This window comes from Trichosurus vulpecula, chromosome 7 (genome assembly GCF_011100635.1).
Source record: "Trichosurus vulpecula isolate mTriVul1 chromosome 7, mTriVul1.pri, whole genome shotgun sequence".
Taxonomy (NCBI): domain Eukaryota; kingdom Metazoa; phylum Chordata; class Mammalia; order Diprotodontia; family Phalangeridae; genus Trichosurus; species Trichosurus vulpecula.
In genome coordinates this window covers 33,156,679-33,173,057 of record NC_050579.1, presented here as the reverse complement: position 1 = coordinate 33,173,057, position 16,379 = coordinate 33,156,679, and the positions used below count along the sequence as shown (strand labels likewise).

At 47.4% G+C, this 16,379-nt stretch overlaps 1 protein-coding gene across 1 annotated transcript in view; it reads left to right on the top strand.

Annotated features, from left to right (window-relative positions):
• The window catches only part of VPS53 (VPS53 subunit of GARP complex), a 146,203-nt gene extending 132,853 nt beyond the window's left edge, over positions 1-13,350 (top strand). Inside the window, exons 19-22 of the mRNA XM_036766701.1 lie at positions 1,241-1,310; positions 6,528-6,665; positions 8,944-9,048; positions 9,497-13,350. Coding sequence (XP_036622596.1) covers positions 1,241-1,310; positions 6,528-6,665; positions 8,944-9,048; positions 9,497-9,667 — 484 coding nt within the window. The 3' untranslated portion in view covers positions 9,668-13,350. The remainder of the gene's footprint in view (positions 1-1,240; positions 1,311-6,527; positions 6,666-8,943; positions 9,049-9,496) is intronic.
• Positions 13,351-16,379: the final 3,029 nt, after the last annotated feature.

Below are 16,379 nucleotides of genomic sequence, written 5' to 3'. Positions count from 1 at the left end.
TCCTTCTGATGCCACCATCATGTCACCATCTCCTTCCAGGCAGAAGGAGAGAGGATTCTGCAATCACTTCTCCATCCTCGGCTTTCTTCTTTCTGTTATTCTCTAGCAACAATCAGACCATAGGACCAAAGCTCTGGATCCAGAAGAAGCTTTCTAGTCTCACCCCTTATTTTAAGGAGGAGGAAACCGAGACTTATTAAGCTTCATTGACCTACGCAGGATCCCACAGGGAGCAAGCATCAGTTAGAATTTTGACTCCAGTGGCCAGTGTTTTTACTCCTCATTCCGGGCACAGCCTTCCTTCTTCCCTACCCCCTTTAGCACCATCCGCTAGATGCAGCTAAACGCTGCTGCAGCCTGGAGGAATCGGGAGGTCCAGCTTTGGCTATGGGAAGTAAGTCCCCTGTACTCAGTGTGACCAGACCAGAGAGGGGGAGGCTCTTCTGGGTTCTCCCCTTAGACTTCGAGCTGCTCTCACGAGCCCCTCTGCCTTTGGCATTTCTGCACCTGAGCCCCATAACGGTTTCCTCTGTAGACAGAGCTCAGCCCACTGTGCTGGAGCCCTCTCCTGGAGCCTTCTCCTGTTTGTTAGACCCTCTCCCCCTGTAGATTCCTCTGGTCCAGAATTTGCATTTTTTACTTGCTTCTTTCATGTCCTAGCCCCTGATAGGATGTAAGCTCTGTGAGGGTAGGACCTTTCCTTTTTACCTCTGTATCCCCAGCACTAGCACAGCGCCTCATATGGGAGAGCTACTTAAGCAATGTTTAGTGGAATTCAATTTCGAAATATAAACTTAACCATCAAAAACCCCAACTGCAAGCAGTCGAATGTAAGCCAAGGGCCTGTGATTTTAGCGGTGTTGGAGGTGACGTCACCTAGCCAGGGTCACACAGCAAGCATCAGAGGTGGATTTGAACCAAGATCCTCTTGACTTAATACTCAACACCAGGCTTCTCCTCTCATTTATCAAATAAATTATCAAATCTTACATAAAACTTGGAGTGTTTTACAAAGGTAAACTGAGCATATTAGCACATTCATTCTGTGTCTCTGCCCAAATCCTTCTGAAGTCCCCAGTCTTTGGTTTGTTTTCTGTCTTTATGTAATAACAGTCGTGCGTACAATTCTTGTCGAGCTGATCTGTTCACTCCCCTTCCTGTGGGTCTGAGGAATGAGGGCAAGGGTGGGTGGTTCTCTAGTCCAAGAGACACTTTGTGATGTGTTGACCTCTTTTCACAGCTCCTTCATTCCCAAGTTCATCAATCATCTCTTCAAGTGCAAGCCAATTAGCATGGTGGGAGCAGAACAGGTGAGGAAAATACTGGCTTGTGATGTGCCCCCAGACTGTTGGGCAGCCTCACCCAGGTGCCCGCTGATGGCAAGGGCAACAGGGATCCTAGGCTTGGAATGCTCTTCTAGCACAGGCTGACTGGCTGCCTCTGATTAAAGGGAAGAGAAGAAGTTCAAGGGTCCTTTATTAAAAGCTCTCCTTGAAAAATAATCTTCCCAAAGCTAGCATGGTGGGCTGAGGTGGCTGTGGGTAGTTACAGAGACCATTTTCATCCGTTGTAGAAATATAATTGCATAAAATAACCTTAGAAACAGACTCCTGGGTAAGCATTTTCCACCTTACATTGTTTCTTCAAGAACACAGTGCGAGGGGAAATCAAATCGTGACAGGATTGGCTCCTGGTTAATCACCCAGGTAACAGAGCAGCAGAGATGGGAGTGTTATGGTGGGGGCTGCTTCTAAGGGACTAATGATGTCACTGCACTGGCCCTGGGAGCCACCACCCTCTCCTGTCCTCCCTCCCTATGGATTGGAAGCTTTTGGAAGGCAGGACTCTCTTGTGTTAATCTCTGTGCCCTCTCCCCCAGCACACAATGCCTTTCATCTGGTAGGCTCTTTATACATATTTGTCCAATTGAAAATCCTAGGGGCAGGGTTGTTACATGCCTGTGATGACAGAGGTAAACTTCCCTTTTATGGGGAACTTTTTTCCAATGCTAATAAACTCTGCTCTCTTCCTCTAGGAAGCATCCCACGTAGACCCCATCCTCCCACTGTTTGTACTTTGTGTCTCCTCAGTCCTGAGAGACATAGGGCTCTTGTCCTTTCGCTTATTGATTTTGCTGCTTTAGAATATGACGTGAATTTGAACGGGACCCAGGTCCCTCCTTGTAACGTAATTCCAGAAGTACAGAATGGCCGAGTTGGAAGGAAGGGCCTTTACCTAGCCTCAGCCTTCCTCCCATCAGATTGTTCTGAATTCATAAGAGTAGCTAGTGGTTCTGTGAGTTTTCTTTGTGAATTATTTCCTGCGTGTGTTTTCTTTTCATAGCTGGGGTCTGAGATTTCTCGGGAGGCCTGTGTCTTACCAATGCCTCTTAGTGCCCCAGAGGGTAGCGAGCTAGTCAGTGATCACTGAAGTTAAAATACAACCCCAGCAAGAGTCCCGGGAGGTTAAATTGAATCAGCCCTTGACTGAGTCTCACTAACTTGAAGATTTCCAGTGTTCTGAAATCTCTGACTTGCATATTCAGCACAGAGAGCTAATTCTTTCCATTGGAAATAGCAGAATAATGCCCCAACATGTTGTCTCCAGTTTCTTTAGCATATGAATCTGGGGATTCGAGGCTGTGGCATCTGTTCACTGACTGTTGAATGCCATCAGAGATGAAGCTGGGTGATTCCTGGATTCCTGTCCCCTTTAGCAGATCACATTCTAATCTGATATTTCTGACTCCAGATTTGCTGAGGCCACTGGAAACATAAAGTAGATTCACACCAAAAAAATGTTTTTCATGTGCCTGCAGCTTTGCCAAGTCATTGCTAGCCGACTTAAAGGATTTAATGTCTGATAACCACAATCTTTTTGTTTTATTGCATCAATCCAATACCTCATCTGTTTTTCTCAGGTTTACCCTCCCTCCTCCTCCTCCTCCTGCCGCTTTTCTTTTTTTCCCCTTCCTTCATTTTTTCTTTGCCTACTCTTTCTGTCGCTTTCCCCCTCCTTCCTTTCAGCCCCTTTGTCTCCTTCCGTTCTCTCCCTTTGTCCTTTCTCTCCTGTCTCTCTCCTCTCCCTCTCTGTCTTTCTACTCTCTCCCTTCTCCCTGTCCCAACCCGCAAAAGATCATTTGAGTAATTCAGCACCAGGGTAAAGCCATCATGGTGGGTATGAGGTGTGTGGGTAAGTGGGATGTCAGTTTAATTCAGTAGCACCCACAGTCACTTGTACTTTCACTTAGAAATGAGAAAACTCTTCTTAAATCCTGTTGAATTTTTCTCGGATTGCAGACGTAGCTATATTGGTGCTGGGGAGACCAAATACTAGTGGGGGAATCAAGAGAAACGGGTGAGAGGAAGCAGGCAGTGCCCCCTTTTGCTGTTCTCAGGACTCATTGCGCCTGGCCCACGCTTACCTTGCTAGATAATACCCAGCCTTTGGAAACCCAAGAGGGTGGGTGGCATAGCTTGAGCAGCCTGGACTTGGGCAGTGGACCTGAGACAGGAGATTCACAAAGGGAGACTCAGAGGCCAAAACAGATCCACACTGTGTTCCGGGGAGGTTGTAACCGAAGCTGTAACAAAGGCCGTGAAATTCAAAGCAGTGGCTTAGCCTAATCTCAGCCGGCTCAGCTTTGCCAAGAAGTTGATGGAGCCTGAACTCAGGATTCACTATGAAACTTGAGCCTCCACAGAAAAGGGAGAGCGGGGTTCTTGTATGTTTTCCTGTCTGTGTTCTCTTCTTGGCCAGTGTTGAAAATGTTTGAGTTACTCACTTTTAGCATCTTCACTGTTCTCGTGGACACCTTACAAAGGTACATGGATCTTAACAGATAGATCCACAGGAGTCTCATGCCCAGCAAACACTAATGAAGTACCTGCTCTGTGTCAAGTACTGTGCTTGTCTCTGGGGATAAAAAGACAAAAGTAAACCCAGTCATCATAGATTAGAACTGATGTGGACAAGGTGCATACAAAGTAACCTAAGAGGGAGAGGGGGAGAACTAGAAAAGTCCTACAAAAGGTGGAGCTTGAACTGAATCTTGAAGGAAGCTGAGGATTCTAAGAGACAGAGGAGAAAGGAGGGAGTGCAAAGACTACAGGCATAGTAGAGCACAGCTAGGGCAAAGGTGTGGTGATGGGAAATGGGACGTCATCTGTAAGGAACCTTGAATGCCTCAGGATGACTGGGGTATAGAACGTACAGACAGGAGAATGTGGAAGAAGCCAGGTTCTGAAGAGCTTCACATGCCAGGTAGAAGGGCTTATATTTAATCCCAGAGGCAGTGGGGAGCCATTGAGTTTGTTGAGTAGGAGGAATAAAATGATCAGAAATGTACTTTTTAAAATCACTTCAGCAGCCTCGGGGAGGGTGGGCTGGGTGGGTAGAGACTTGGCATCAGTTAAGAAGGGATTGCAGGAATCCAGATGAGGTGATGTGTCTGAACTATACTGGTGGCCGTGTAAAGGGATAAATGGGGGTGTAAATTATGGAGTCAGAAATGATAAGATTTGACATCTGATTGGATATGGGGAGGAGGGAGGGGACAAAGGTCATCACCTCCATGATAGGAAAAGAGAGGAAAGGGCAGGAGGAGGAGAGGATGGTTCATCGTGTATTGGGCAGAGAGGAGCATACAGCCAGTACAGGAGTGATGGGCAGGGAGTCTACTGAGGGGTCAAGGGATTAAAGGTCAAGGTGAGGATTCGAGGTGGTGGGAGAGAGCTGGCATGATAAAAGACTGGGAACAGGTAATGGAAATTCACAGTCATTTAATATGGGGGTGTGGCAGGTGAGGGCAGTGGTCTCTGACTGCCCCTGTATGTGTAACTGAAGTGGAGTGGAGAAGTGGGTCATGGGCGATGCAAGGGCTGGGGAGCTGGCAGGTAGGGTGGTAGAAGGCACGTCATTGGTTGGGGTGGAGAGCGAGACTGAGCTGGTGCTGAACTCACTGAAAAAGGAGAGGATGTGACCTGGTCGATATAAAATGACCACCAGCATCTAGACTCAGTGAAGATGTGGATACAGCGAACCTCAGAAGGGGAGGCATTGCTGAGTGATGTCAGTACAGAGTCTGGAAGTGACAGTGCATGGCAGGGAGTCTTTCTGACTCCCTCCATGGGATTAGTGAGTCAGGAGTAGAAGGGAGGATGCAGCTATGAGTGAAGGGATGCCAGAGATGCCGTGTCACCTCGGAGAACCAATGCTTATTGAGTGCTAGAGGTGGAAGCTAGGTGAGAGGAAGCTTCCTGGGGCCCCCTGGGAGGGGAAACAGATCAGGAGTAGGCACTGGTGGTGTAGAGTTGAGGTGGACAAAGATGGAGTGACGTAAGGAGGCTGAAGAGGGTAAGGGAGGCTGGAGGATGTTTCCTTTGGGAGTAAGTCTAGGCAGAAGATCAGTAGGTGGGAGAAGCTCCGCCAATGAAAGCCAGAACCCTCAAATGTCCAAGATCTCTTGGTGTTGCTCAGTCTTGAGGTGTCTGGAAGCAGGGCCAGGAGGCAGGTGGTGTTACTGCATGTGTAGCAGGACTCTGTGCTTGCCATGAGGAAAGCATGGTGGTGGGGTAGTTGGGGAGGGTGGGCACCATCAGCTGAGGGTTGGGGGGAGGCAGGAAGGGCTTCAGAGAGATGGACTCAGGCCCTTGAGAAGTTCCAAGAGACCAGAGATGAGGAGAAGGTGGGGACATGGGGAGGCCCAGGCAGTGGGGGCTCCCTGTGCTTGGCACAGCTACTCCCCAGATCTGAAGTCTTCATGACTCCACTCTGTGTCCATATGTGCTGGCACCAGAAGGAGCCTACCAAATGTAGTGCTTTCCTCCAGCTGCCCTCTCTGTGCAGCTGAGATACAGAAAGAAGCAGAAAAGGGAAAAGTGGCTGGTAGAATACAGGGACAGGGACTGGACCTGGTATCTCAAAGACACAGGGGCTCTCAGGTGTGGAAATGCCTTTCTGTGATCTGGGCCCACCTTCTTTGCAGCTTCTAGTCTTGGAGGACCAAGTGGGGAAGTCATGTACTCAGGGTCACACAGGCCGTGTAAGGCAGTGGCAGGACCTGGGTCCTGGCTCTGAACCAGCTCACTGCTCCCCCAGGGCTGCTGAGAGCTGGGCATGGCAGTGCCTGCCTATAAATCCCTGCTGCTGGTGAGGCGGGCCTGGCAAATTTCTGGGGCTCAGGAGTTCTGAGCTGCTGTGGGTTGTCCCAGGTGAGTGTTCCACATTGTGGTGAGACCCTGGGAGGAGCAGAGAGGGTGAGGTGGGCACCAGCAGATCCAAGCTCCCATGCTGATCTCCAATAGGCCTGGGCCCATAAGCAGCCCCTACACTTGCAGCCTAGGCGACGTGAGTACACGTCTTTAAAAAAGCTAACAGCAAAATGATGCTGCTCCTCCTGTTGTGTGAAGTTTCCCATTTGACACTGATGTAGATACCAAGCATGTTTCAAGGTAAGCAATGAGGCTGTGTAGCCACAAACAGTGGCCTGGACACTGATCTGGCCAGCTCTTCTCTTGCTCTTGCAGCTGCTGCTAGATACACATTCTCTGAAGATGGTCCTCCTGGATCTGCCCTCCATTGGCTCCCAGGTGGTAAGGAAAGCACCTGCCAGCTACACCAAAATTGTCGTGAAGGGCATGACCCGGGCTGAGATGATCCTGAAGGTAATGGCTTGTTCCCTCCCCACCCTCATTTTCTGTTAGGCCTCTTTGATCACGTAATCTTTGCCTTGGGGCCTGGTGTAATGAGGCTGCCTCGCTGAGAGGTCTGTGGGACAGCCAACATTAATAGGGTGTCTTGAAGAGGTCATTGGTGGGAAAATGAGTGACCCATTTAGTTTACAAGAGGAATTCCAGACCCAGTGAACTGTTACCTGCTCCTTCACAATGCTGCTCTGCCACCTACACCTAGGAACTGTGGAAAAACTGTCGTGGTAGCTGAAGCTGGCCATGAATGGCTTATGTGTCGAGCTTTTAAAATTCCTTTGAAGCAAACTCTTGCTTCTTAGGAGAATGGCATTGAGCGATACAGAGAAAGAGCATGAGACTGGAGCCTTCCCTGTCTGCCACTTGTTGGGACAGCCAGGGTGTGATTAGAGGAGAGGAGAGAGTTGAAGAAGAAATGGTCGATGGTTATGATGGTTACACCGCCCCCCCCAACATTGCTGCAGCCACAGTGCCCTTCAGCAGGGAGGGGGTCATCCTTTGTCAGCTTTGGGCTTCTGGGAGACTCTCTCTTCCCTTTCACTCCTTCCCACTTCCCCCACAGTGACTCCTTCTGAGAACTTTCCACCATGTTGGAGAACCGTGCTGCCCCTCTGGCCCCAACTAGAGTCAGAGACCTGGGCCTGAATCTTGACTCTGCTCCTTTTCTTGATGATGTTGGACAAATCCACTCTGGGCCTCAGTTTACTCTCCTGTAAAAATGAGGGGGTTGGACTAATAATCTCTTGAGTCCCTTCTCTCACACTCAGTCCTGTGATGCTCCAGGGGTAGTTGTATAAGGAGGCAAGGAGGCAATGAGGACGCAGAGACTAAGTCCATTTGGGGCAGGCAACAGGTGATGTTCTTTGTTTGGCCCTTTACCTTTCTGGAGTGTGAGTTAACCCCAGAAAGTTTGTAATCCCATATTGGGCCCCTCGGCCAGAGGTGCCAAACTCACAGTCAGATTAAATTGTAATTGGGAAATGTTTAACAAAATAATTAAAAATCTAATACAAAATAGATAATGTTAGTTTGTGATTTTCTCAGTCAACATACCACCCAGAGGCATCTGTTTCTACTTGAGTTGGGCACCACTGCCCTAGGCACCGCCTTAGCTGCTGTACTCCAAAAGAACATAATTAGGGAGGCAAAGTAACTGGTAGAGAAAGTTCACATTCCATATTCTGAAGTGGAAAAAATTGGGTATCACTGATAATACTTAAACCTTGGAGGGTAGACACTGCTCTGATGACTCCTCGCCAGCTCAGCATTTCTTTGCCAGAGAATATGTGTTGGAAGGCGTAAAGGACATGCCAGGATCCAGGGGCCTCTGCTGAGAGTTAGATTTTATGTCTGGGAGCGCTTTGTATAGCTCTTATTTGCTTAATTTTAACTCTTTGTGGGCGAGGGCTGTGTAGATTTACAGGAATTGGTGAAATAAGCATTTATTAAGTGCCTGATGTGTGCCAAGCCCCATGCAAAGTCTTGAGAAGAAAGCATTGAAACCAACCCTGTCTTCAGGAACTTCTGTTCCAATGGAGCAAAGAGAAGTGGTGTCCAAGGAAGGACATTTTGGGTTGGAAAGTCACGGCGTAGATGAGTTGAGCCGCAGGGTCATAAGAGTAAAGGGTACATACAATACTGCAACAGGGGCGGTATTGAATCAATTATGGTTGGAACTGGAAATGGGAGGAGGGAGGGCGTGAGTGTGGTGGCTTGGTGGATGGCAAGAAGGTGGCAGGATAGTGAGTGAAGCATGGCTGCCATTGGCTAGATAGAGAGGGTACCATGGGAGGCCCCTGACTAGGGCCCCCGGCGGAAGCTCCAAAGCTGACGTGGGCATATGGCGGGGGGGTGCACAGTATCAATCGTTTGCTGCTTTTTTTTTTAACTAAAAAAAACCAGTTTTGTGTAGGTAATATATAACAATTAAAATTTGTGTTCTTAGTTTGAAAAACGTGAAAACTCTCCTATTTGCACAAGAGTAAAAGACAATAATTAACCTTCAGTCCGACCGTTTTGTGGGCCCCTTTTCCTTTCAGGATCAATGACGTACCAAGAACAGAAGCCAAGGCTGTAAGATAAATGTCTGTTAGTCCTTTAGGACTTGTGTCACAGGCAAAGAAGGTGTCAGACTGTGGTTGTGACTCATAGTGGTTTGTGGGCAGCCAGGCCTTGGGGGAGAGAATGACCTTCCTCAGCCTCCCAGATTGTTTGTTTCTTCTGTCTCCCCTTGTAGGTGGTGATGGCCCCTCACGAGCCGTTGGTGGTATTTGTTGACAACCTCATCAAACTCCTTACGGATTGTAACACAGAAACCTTCCAGAAGATACTGGACATGAAGGTCAGAGCCAGGGCCTTCCCAGCCCCTCTAAGGACTGCCCCTTTTGGCCTTCTCTTTTTCCTCCTCTTCCCTTTCCTCTTCCTCCCTCTCCCTTTGTTCCTTCTCCCTTGCCTGTGCCATAGGTTTGGTTGCATGAGGTAGTGGAAAGAATGCTAGAAGGATTCGTGGTGCTGGGGCCCAAATCCCAGCTCTGTTACTAGCCTCGTGACCTCTGACAAGACCTTTCATCCCTCTCACCTCAGCTCAGCTTCATCCTTTGTAAAATGAGGGGTTGGGACAGGCTAGGATTCAGAGGTACCCTTTGGAGTGTGCTTAGATCTGAAGGCGGGCCTGAGGCTGGCCTGGACTATCCAGCCATTTCTTGAACCCGCATCCCTGCACAGTTGGCATGTACTCCTCTCTCAGCAGTGTGGGGACTTTGACATCACAGGGTCTTTTCTCTCACCAGGGCCTTAAGAGAAGCGAGCAGAGCAGCATGCTGGAACTCTTCCGCCAGCGGCTGCCTACCCCGCCATCAGCATCAGAGGGTCCTGGCTCCACGTCCCTGACGGCACCAACACCTGAACAAGAATCATCCCGCATTCGAAAATTGGAGAAACTCATCAAAAAGAGACTCTAAGCAAACAGGAGAGGGGCCCGGGCCGCCTTTGCCAGAGAGTGGTGCATCCTCCGACCCTCAACAGGCAGCTCTTTTGGAAGTCCCTTAGGCCTCCCCTCTCCTCCATGAGCATCAATCCCCTCATGTTTTCCTGGGAAATTTGGGTTTGACAGTGTACATTTGCCGTATTGTGTGTGACTCCTTCCCTAAACTATGAAGCCAGTTTGGTAAGAGAAAAAGAAAGGAGTGCAGGTTGGGTTATGTCTTCCATTGCTTGGGACCCTGTTTCAAAACCATCTCTAATCCCTAAAAACAGAGTCTTAAGACAGAACAAGTGGAAGCGTGCTTTTTATTTTCATCCACTAGCTTGTCACTGTCACGTCATTTTTAGGGACTCACTGCATGCCACCTCTAGCCATCCCCCCAACTAGCACCAGACCTTGTTCCTCACCTTGAAACTGCCCATTGATAACTCTGCATAAAAAGCCTGTTTCCCCCTCCATCTAGAATCCTATGTCTAATCAGCCCCCTGGGAGTGCTTTGGACCTGCCTTGGAGGGACCTCTCAGTCCTGAGCATGTGGAGTGACAGATGCTGCTGGGTACATGCCTGCCCACTACCAAGCCTGCTCTCCTAGCGTATTCTGGTTTGCCTGTGCCTGGGCTTACCATTTGGCCAAGTTACAGCTCTGCTCTTTCCCACTTTTTCAGCTTAGGATCTGGTTTCTACAGCCTTCTCAGGAAGCTCTCCCTCTGCTTGTGGGCCAGGCCCTCAGAGGCTGAGTGTCTGAGAATATATTGGGGTCATTGTGAGAGCAGACAGACATCTGCTTTGCGGAGAGGATTCTGCTCAGCATCCTTACTTAGTAGGGTTGCATAACTGAGTTTCCCATTCCTGTTTCTGTTCTACTCCTCTCCCTTTCTCCCCAGTAACTCTTGGCTTCTTAGGAGTGGGACTGGGCTGAGTAGGAGGCAAAACCAGGAATCTCACTTGGTGGATTGATGCCAACCAGGTGGGGCTGTGGGCAGGCCGCTGCCTCCATTGCTTTTCCACCCCATTCCCCACACCCCCTTAATTCAGATACAGTCCTTGCCCCTGTCCATCCCTAAGATGAGTTTGAAGTGGCAAATGTTATATACATACATAACTGGAATGCCATCTTATTTAATTACTAATGAAAATAGCACCATAGGCTCATGAAATAAACTATTAGTCTGAAAGAACTGGCTCTTAGGCCTTCCAGCCTGCCTACTGTGCCAGCCCCTCCTTTCCCTTAGCAATCCCCATGGCCTCTCTCTGGCTAATCTGACCTGCTCTCAGAGATAATAGCACAATAACTCCTTGACTTCCTAGAGAAAAATGATTCCTCCTCAATCATTAGGAAGCCATTTCCTGTGGCCACAGAGAGTGTGAAATGTCTGTAAACACCAACTTCATTGGAAGCCAATTTGGGCTTTACTCTGAGAATAATGTCAGGATAAGGGTGACCCGTGTTGGCCCATGTCCTTTATTCAGTTGTATGTATTTCAGAGGGAGTGTGGGAAGGAAGAAGGAGATGTAGCCCTTTGTTTACAACAGATCCGATGGCAGCTGGAGGCCAACCTGACCTGGGAAGGAGAGAGAGGGTGAGGAAGGGTTCTGGGAAATTCAGAAAATATCCACCTTTGAAAATCAAAAAATAGGCTTCTTGCCTCTCTGCTAATCATTCCATCCTGTTAGCCTGTTTCCCTGATTTGGTTCATTGGTCCTAACTCTGGTCTTCCGAATTCATTTCCTTACTTTTGATCTTTTCTTCCTAATTAAGGGGGCTTTTCAAACCTGGACCTTTTAGACCGAAGGACATTGATAAGGGAGACAGATGAAAAATCAGGATTTGGGAGAGTATTTACAATTTGATTTTGACATTAACGCAAGGTAAACTGAAGACTGCTGTGAGGGTAATCTAATATTTGGTCAGCAACTGACCCTTTCAGTGGGGTTAGGCTAGTAACAGGGTTGGCTTTGGAAAAGTAATTCAGCTGACACTAACTCAGTTTTACTTCTTCCTTTCTTGGGAGCCGATAGCATCTCCCTTTCACCCTTTCCCACCATATTTGGGATGGTTGGTTTGAATTCAGTCCATCTCTGATTTTCTTCTGTCTCCTAGCGGTTTCTTTAGCTAGCTGGCTCAGCAGGTTGTTAAAGGCCTAGTTCTCAGTATTTAGTGAGGCTGTTTCATTCTCATTGGTCCCTTTCTGGGATGATCTCTAAGACGCATTTATACTTCAATGCCTTGGGTCCCCAGCATCTCCTCTCTGAAGGGGCCAATAAGAGTCAGTAGGTCTTGGATGAAATGCTCTGCTCCCCAGGGCTGAACACTACAATGGGCTTTGTGATGGTATGGAGAGATTTCTTTAAACAAACATCTTACTGGCTTTTTAACCAGAATATGTTTATTGTATATTAGAGGTAGTTTAGATGTCACAAAAAATATTCTTTGCTGATTGCTCACAGCTTAAATTTATAGTTGATGTCGATGTTAGAAACCATGCCACAAGCCTGACTTTTTCCACGCTGACTAGACTCTTTTCTTATTCAAGCCCAGAACAGTAGATCCAGCAGCATTGTCCTTACTTCTGAGCAACCTGCCTGATGAGAGCAACAGTTGGCAGCTTTGTTATTTGGTTAACTTTAAACAGGTACCTGCTGCTCTCAATTTCCCAGATCCTTCAAGGAAAGAAGAAAATCCAAACAGTTGAAAGTGATTAAAGCCAAATATCTGCATACAATATTGGTCATTTACATTCCCCCTAAAGTGTTGCCTTCTGTGGGTGTCCTTCCATCTTGGTTGCATCGTTGGTTGTTCTTTCCTTTGGATTATCTAGAGTGAAAAATTGAGAAACCTCATCTGAGCAGGAAGAGCCTAGCCTGGAGAAGTCAGATTAGGGATGTTGTCTATAGCATGGACATCGGAACTGATGAATGATGGGATAGGCATGGAATCTGCTTTGTTCCTGGAGAGTTCTAACCTGCACTTTCAATTACAGAATGAATTAGGCAAGGTCTTCTTTTTTCCCACCCAAAAACCAGGTGTGCTGCTCTGCCCTCCCTCCCAAGGCCTTCAGCCCCTTTCTGCTTTCTCACATTTCAGTCAGTTCATCGAGCAAGCTCACTAGCAGATAGTCTCCCAAAGAAAAGTGTAACAAGGCCTGTAGGTTAGCCCCAGAAAGAGCCAGCAAACTAATGGCAAATCAGCCAAGGGAGCCAGCAAGCTCTGCCAGACGTTGGTGCTTAGATCGTGGTTTGTGTTGAGGTGCTAGAGATACACTAGCCACCATGCCTCAGCTCCCCATCTCTGATAGAGGCAGGCTGCTTGTAGGGTGAAGGCAGATGGCTTGTATGTCTTGTTCTAGTCAGGATCTTAATTCAAAATGAGCATGGTGGTGGTAAGAGAATACCGAATACACAGGCATATTGGGAAACCAGTCGAAATAAAGGATGTTTTTGTCTTTGGTATGTAAAATAATTTCCTATTTCCTTGTATTTATCAAATCGGGTGCTTCTGGAGCCCTCAAATTGGACACCTGAGTAAGATGTAAATTTCCTTCCAATAAAGGGATGGTTTTTTTTTGTCGTAAATATCTTTTATGTTCCCCATCTGGAAGTGATTTCTTGGTGTATACTGGAGCGTGACACTGTTGCTAATTAAACCATTATTGTATGTCATTTGCTAGAATGAGTTTCATTACTGCTGACAGAAAGCAGTGGACAGCAGGAAAGAGAATCATCAGGAAACCATGTGGGCGCCGTGTTCATCTCTGCTGTCTGGGTTCTTCACCCCCCAAGGCTGATGCATCCCTTCCCTGGGGTCTTCTGACACACTGAAGATAGGGCACAGGCGCAGGATGCGGTGTTAATGAGCACATTCTAAAAATACTTGTCTAGCAACAAGTCAAGTCAGCAGGCATTTATTAAGCACCTACTATGTGTCAGTCCTGACTTTTGTCCCAACAGTGGGCTTCAGTGACTCGAGAGAGTGAGGCTGATGACTTTTGCACAGTTCTGCCTTACTTAAACCCACTTCACACACAAGTGAAGACATTAGCCGTGATGTCATCAGTCTTTTTTGAAAACAGGACGAACAACAACAGCTATGTGCCAGGCACTGTGCCAAGTGCTGGGGCTACAAAGAGAGACCAAAAAGAATCCTGCCCTCCCAGTCTGAGGGAGGAGACTGCATGCAGACAGATATTCACAAAGAAGCTAAAGATAGGATAAATTGGGGGTCGTCGTCTCAGGGGGAAGGCTTCCTGCAGAAGGTAGAAATTTAGCTGGGGCTTGGAGGAGCCCAGAGAAGCCAGTTAAGCATCCCTGAGTCACACAGCCATGAAAGGGGCCATAACCTGGCCCCTCCCTACCTTTCTAGGTTATGAAGGGCTTTAAAAGGCAATCAGGGTTCTGTGCTTGATCCTAGAGATGATAGGAAGCCCCTAGCATTTATTCAGTGCGGGGAGAAGGGCCTATGTGACTAGTTGGACTTGTACCTTATGAAGATGGGTGTGACCGCTGAATGGAGAGACTTGAGGGAGGGAAATCAAGCAGGGGACTATTTATATAGTCCAGGCATGAAGTGATGAGGTCCTGAAAGAGAGTAGTTGTGGTGTCATAGGAGGGATGGGGACATGGTCAGGAGATACTATGAAGGTAGAAATGTTGGACCTCAGCAAGTTTGGACAGAATAGTTGAGAATGAGGAGTCTAGGAGGACACTTAGATTGTGAGCCTAAGTGACGGGGAGAATGGCAATACCGTGGGCAGTAGTAGGCAAATTTGCAAGAGGCGAGGTTTTGGAGGGAAAGATAATGAATCCAAACATAATGAATTTAAGATGTCTACAGGACATGCATTTTGAGAGGTCCGACAGCAGGTGGAGGGTGTGAGCCTGGAGGTCAGGAGAGAGGCTAGGGCTGGACAGATCTGCAAATCATCTGCATAAAGATGTTAATTGAATCTATGGGAGTTCAAGCAAAGGCCTTGGGAACAGAACAGAAGAGGGACCAGGACAGAGCTTTGAGGGATACCTGCATTTATTGGGCATGACCTAGATGAAGATCCAGCAGAGGAGACTGAGAAGCAACAGTCGGAGGAGAAGAACCAGGGAAGAGTAATGCCCTGAAAATCTAGAGAGAAGAGATTATGGAGGAGGAGAGAGGAATCAGCAGTGACAGAGGCCAAGTGTAAAGGTCGAGGAGAATGGGGTTGGAGAAAGGCCTTTGGATGGGACAAGGAAGGCTGAAGAGAGTAAGAAAAGAAGTGATTATAGACAACTTTGGGATGATGCAAACACCTTCCCCTTCCTTCCAAGTGTTCATAAATTGTTCTACCACTGCCTTTGTCCTTTCCCAGTTCTTTGAGTTTCTCTTTGGCTGACTCTTCTTCCAGATTTCTGTTCAGGAAACCAGCTAACTCTTGCAAACTCTATTTATATTTGGAACCATTTGATTGGTTCCCACAAGAATTTACATAAGATATCTAATTCTGTATCTCCAGTAACTGCTTGGTCACTTGTGGATTTTCTTATTTTATTTTATTTAATGAAGAACTTATAGGGAACCTTGAAGTTTCTGTTGATGATGAAGTGAATCCTTTTAAGCATAGAATTTTTGAGATCATTTTCTCTTTATTTTCATCTTGTAGCCCCTCTTAACCAGGATTACAGAATCTCCCAGTATTATCAGGATTGTGGGAACTTTGGTTGTCTTCTCTAAAGGAACCCTGAACTTGAATCACCTCTACAGTGGCCTTCAGGGTGGTCATGCAACTTTTGCCCAAATCCATCTGGTCAAGGGGAACCACCCACCAAACCAAGCCCATTACACTTTTAAGTATCTCAGATCATGAGGAAGATTTTCCTTATATCAGATGTCACTGCATATGGTGTGTTTGTGCAGGCTGCCTGAGGAGAGCCTGGCCTTCTGGACTTTGTTACAGAAATCTGCCTCCCTGAAGCTTGGAGATGTTTCCTAAGATCATAGCATTTGGGGAGGTGGCACACTAATGAACTCCTTAGTCACCTAAGCACTTTACCTGCTATTGGAAATACTTTGGAATTTAAATTTTGGCAATGCGGTTGTTTCTGAAGAGAACCATCTTGTTTTATAAATCCACGAGGAAGTACCATGCTTTCCAAAAACGTTTTTAGCTTAGAGGTATAGGGTATGTAAGGGAGAGGGAGGGAGGGAGGGAGGCAGAGAGAGAGACAGACAGACACAGAGAGAGACAGGCGGACAGATGCTTGTCTAATGCTCCAGTATGGCTCCATTGTAAGGAGAAGGTGCTCTTCATGCTAGGCCTTGTCGTACGGGAGCTGGGGAACGTCTAAGCCAGCCTGCAGTCTTCTACAACATGGTAGTAAGCTTGTTCCTGAAACTGCTTTGTCCAAATGACCCAAGTAAAGAAGCCCAGTGTCCCATCGTGCTGCCTGGATAAATGTTCCATCTGCAGCAAGAATTTGAAGATGGAGTCTTTCTTTGCCTTTTTAGGGCATGATTACAAAATCAGTCTTACTCAAGGGAGACAGGTTCCAAAAGCCCCTTTGAATCGCATATCCTCCGGGCCCTGCCAGCTGCTGTTTCCGTAGCATTTAGGGAGAAACCTGTTAAGGCCAAGAGTGAACTTTTCCCCCGACTTGAATTGGCCAGTGTCAGTGTTGTGGAAAGTGTGGCAAATTTCCTCGGAATGCCAATTGTAAGGGTT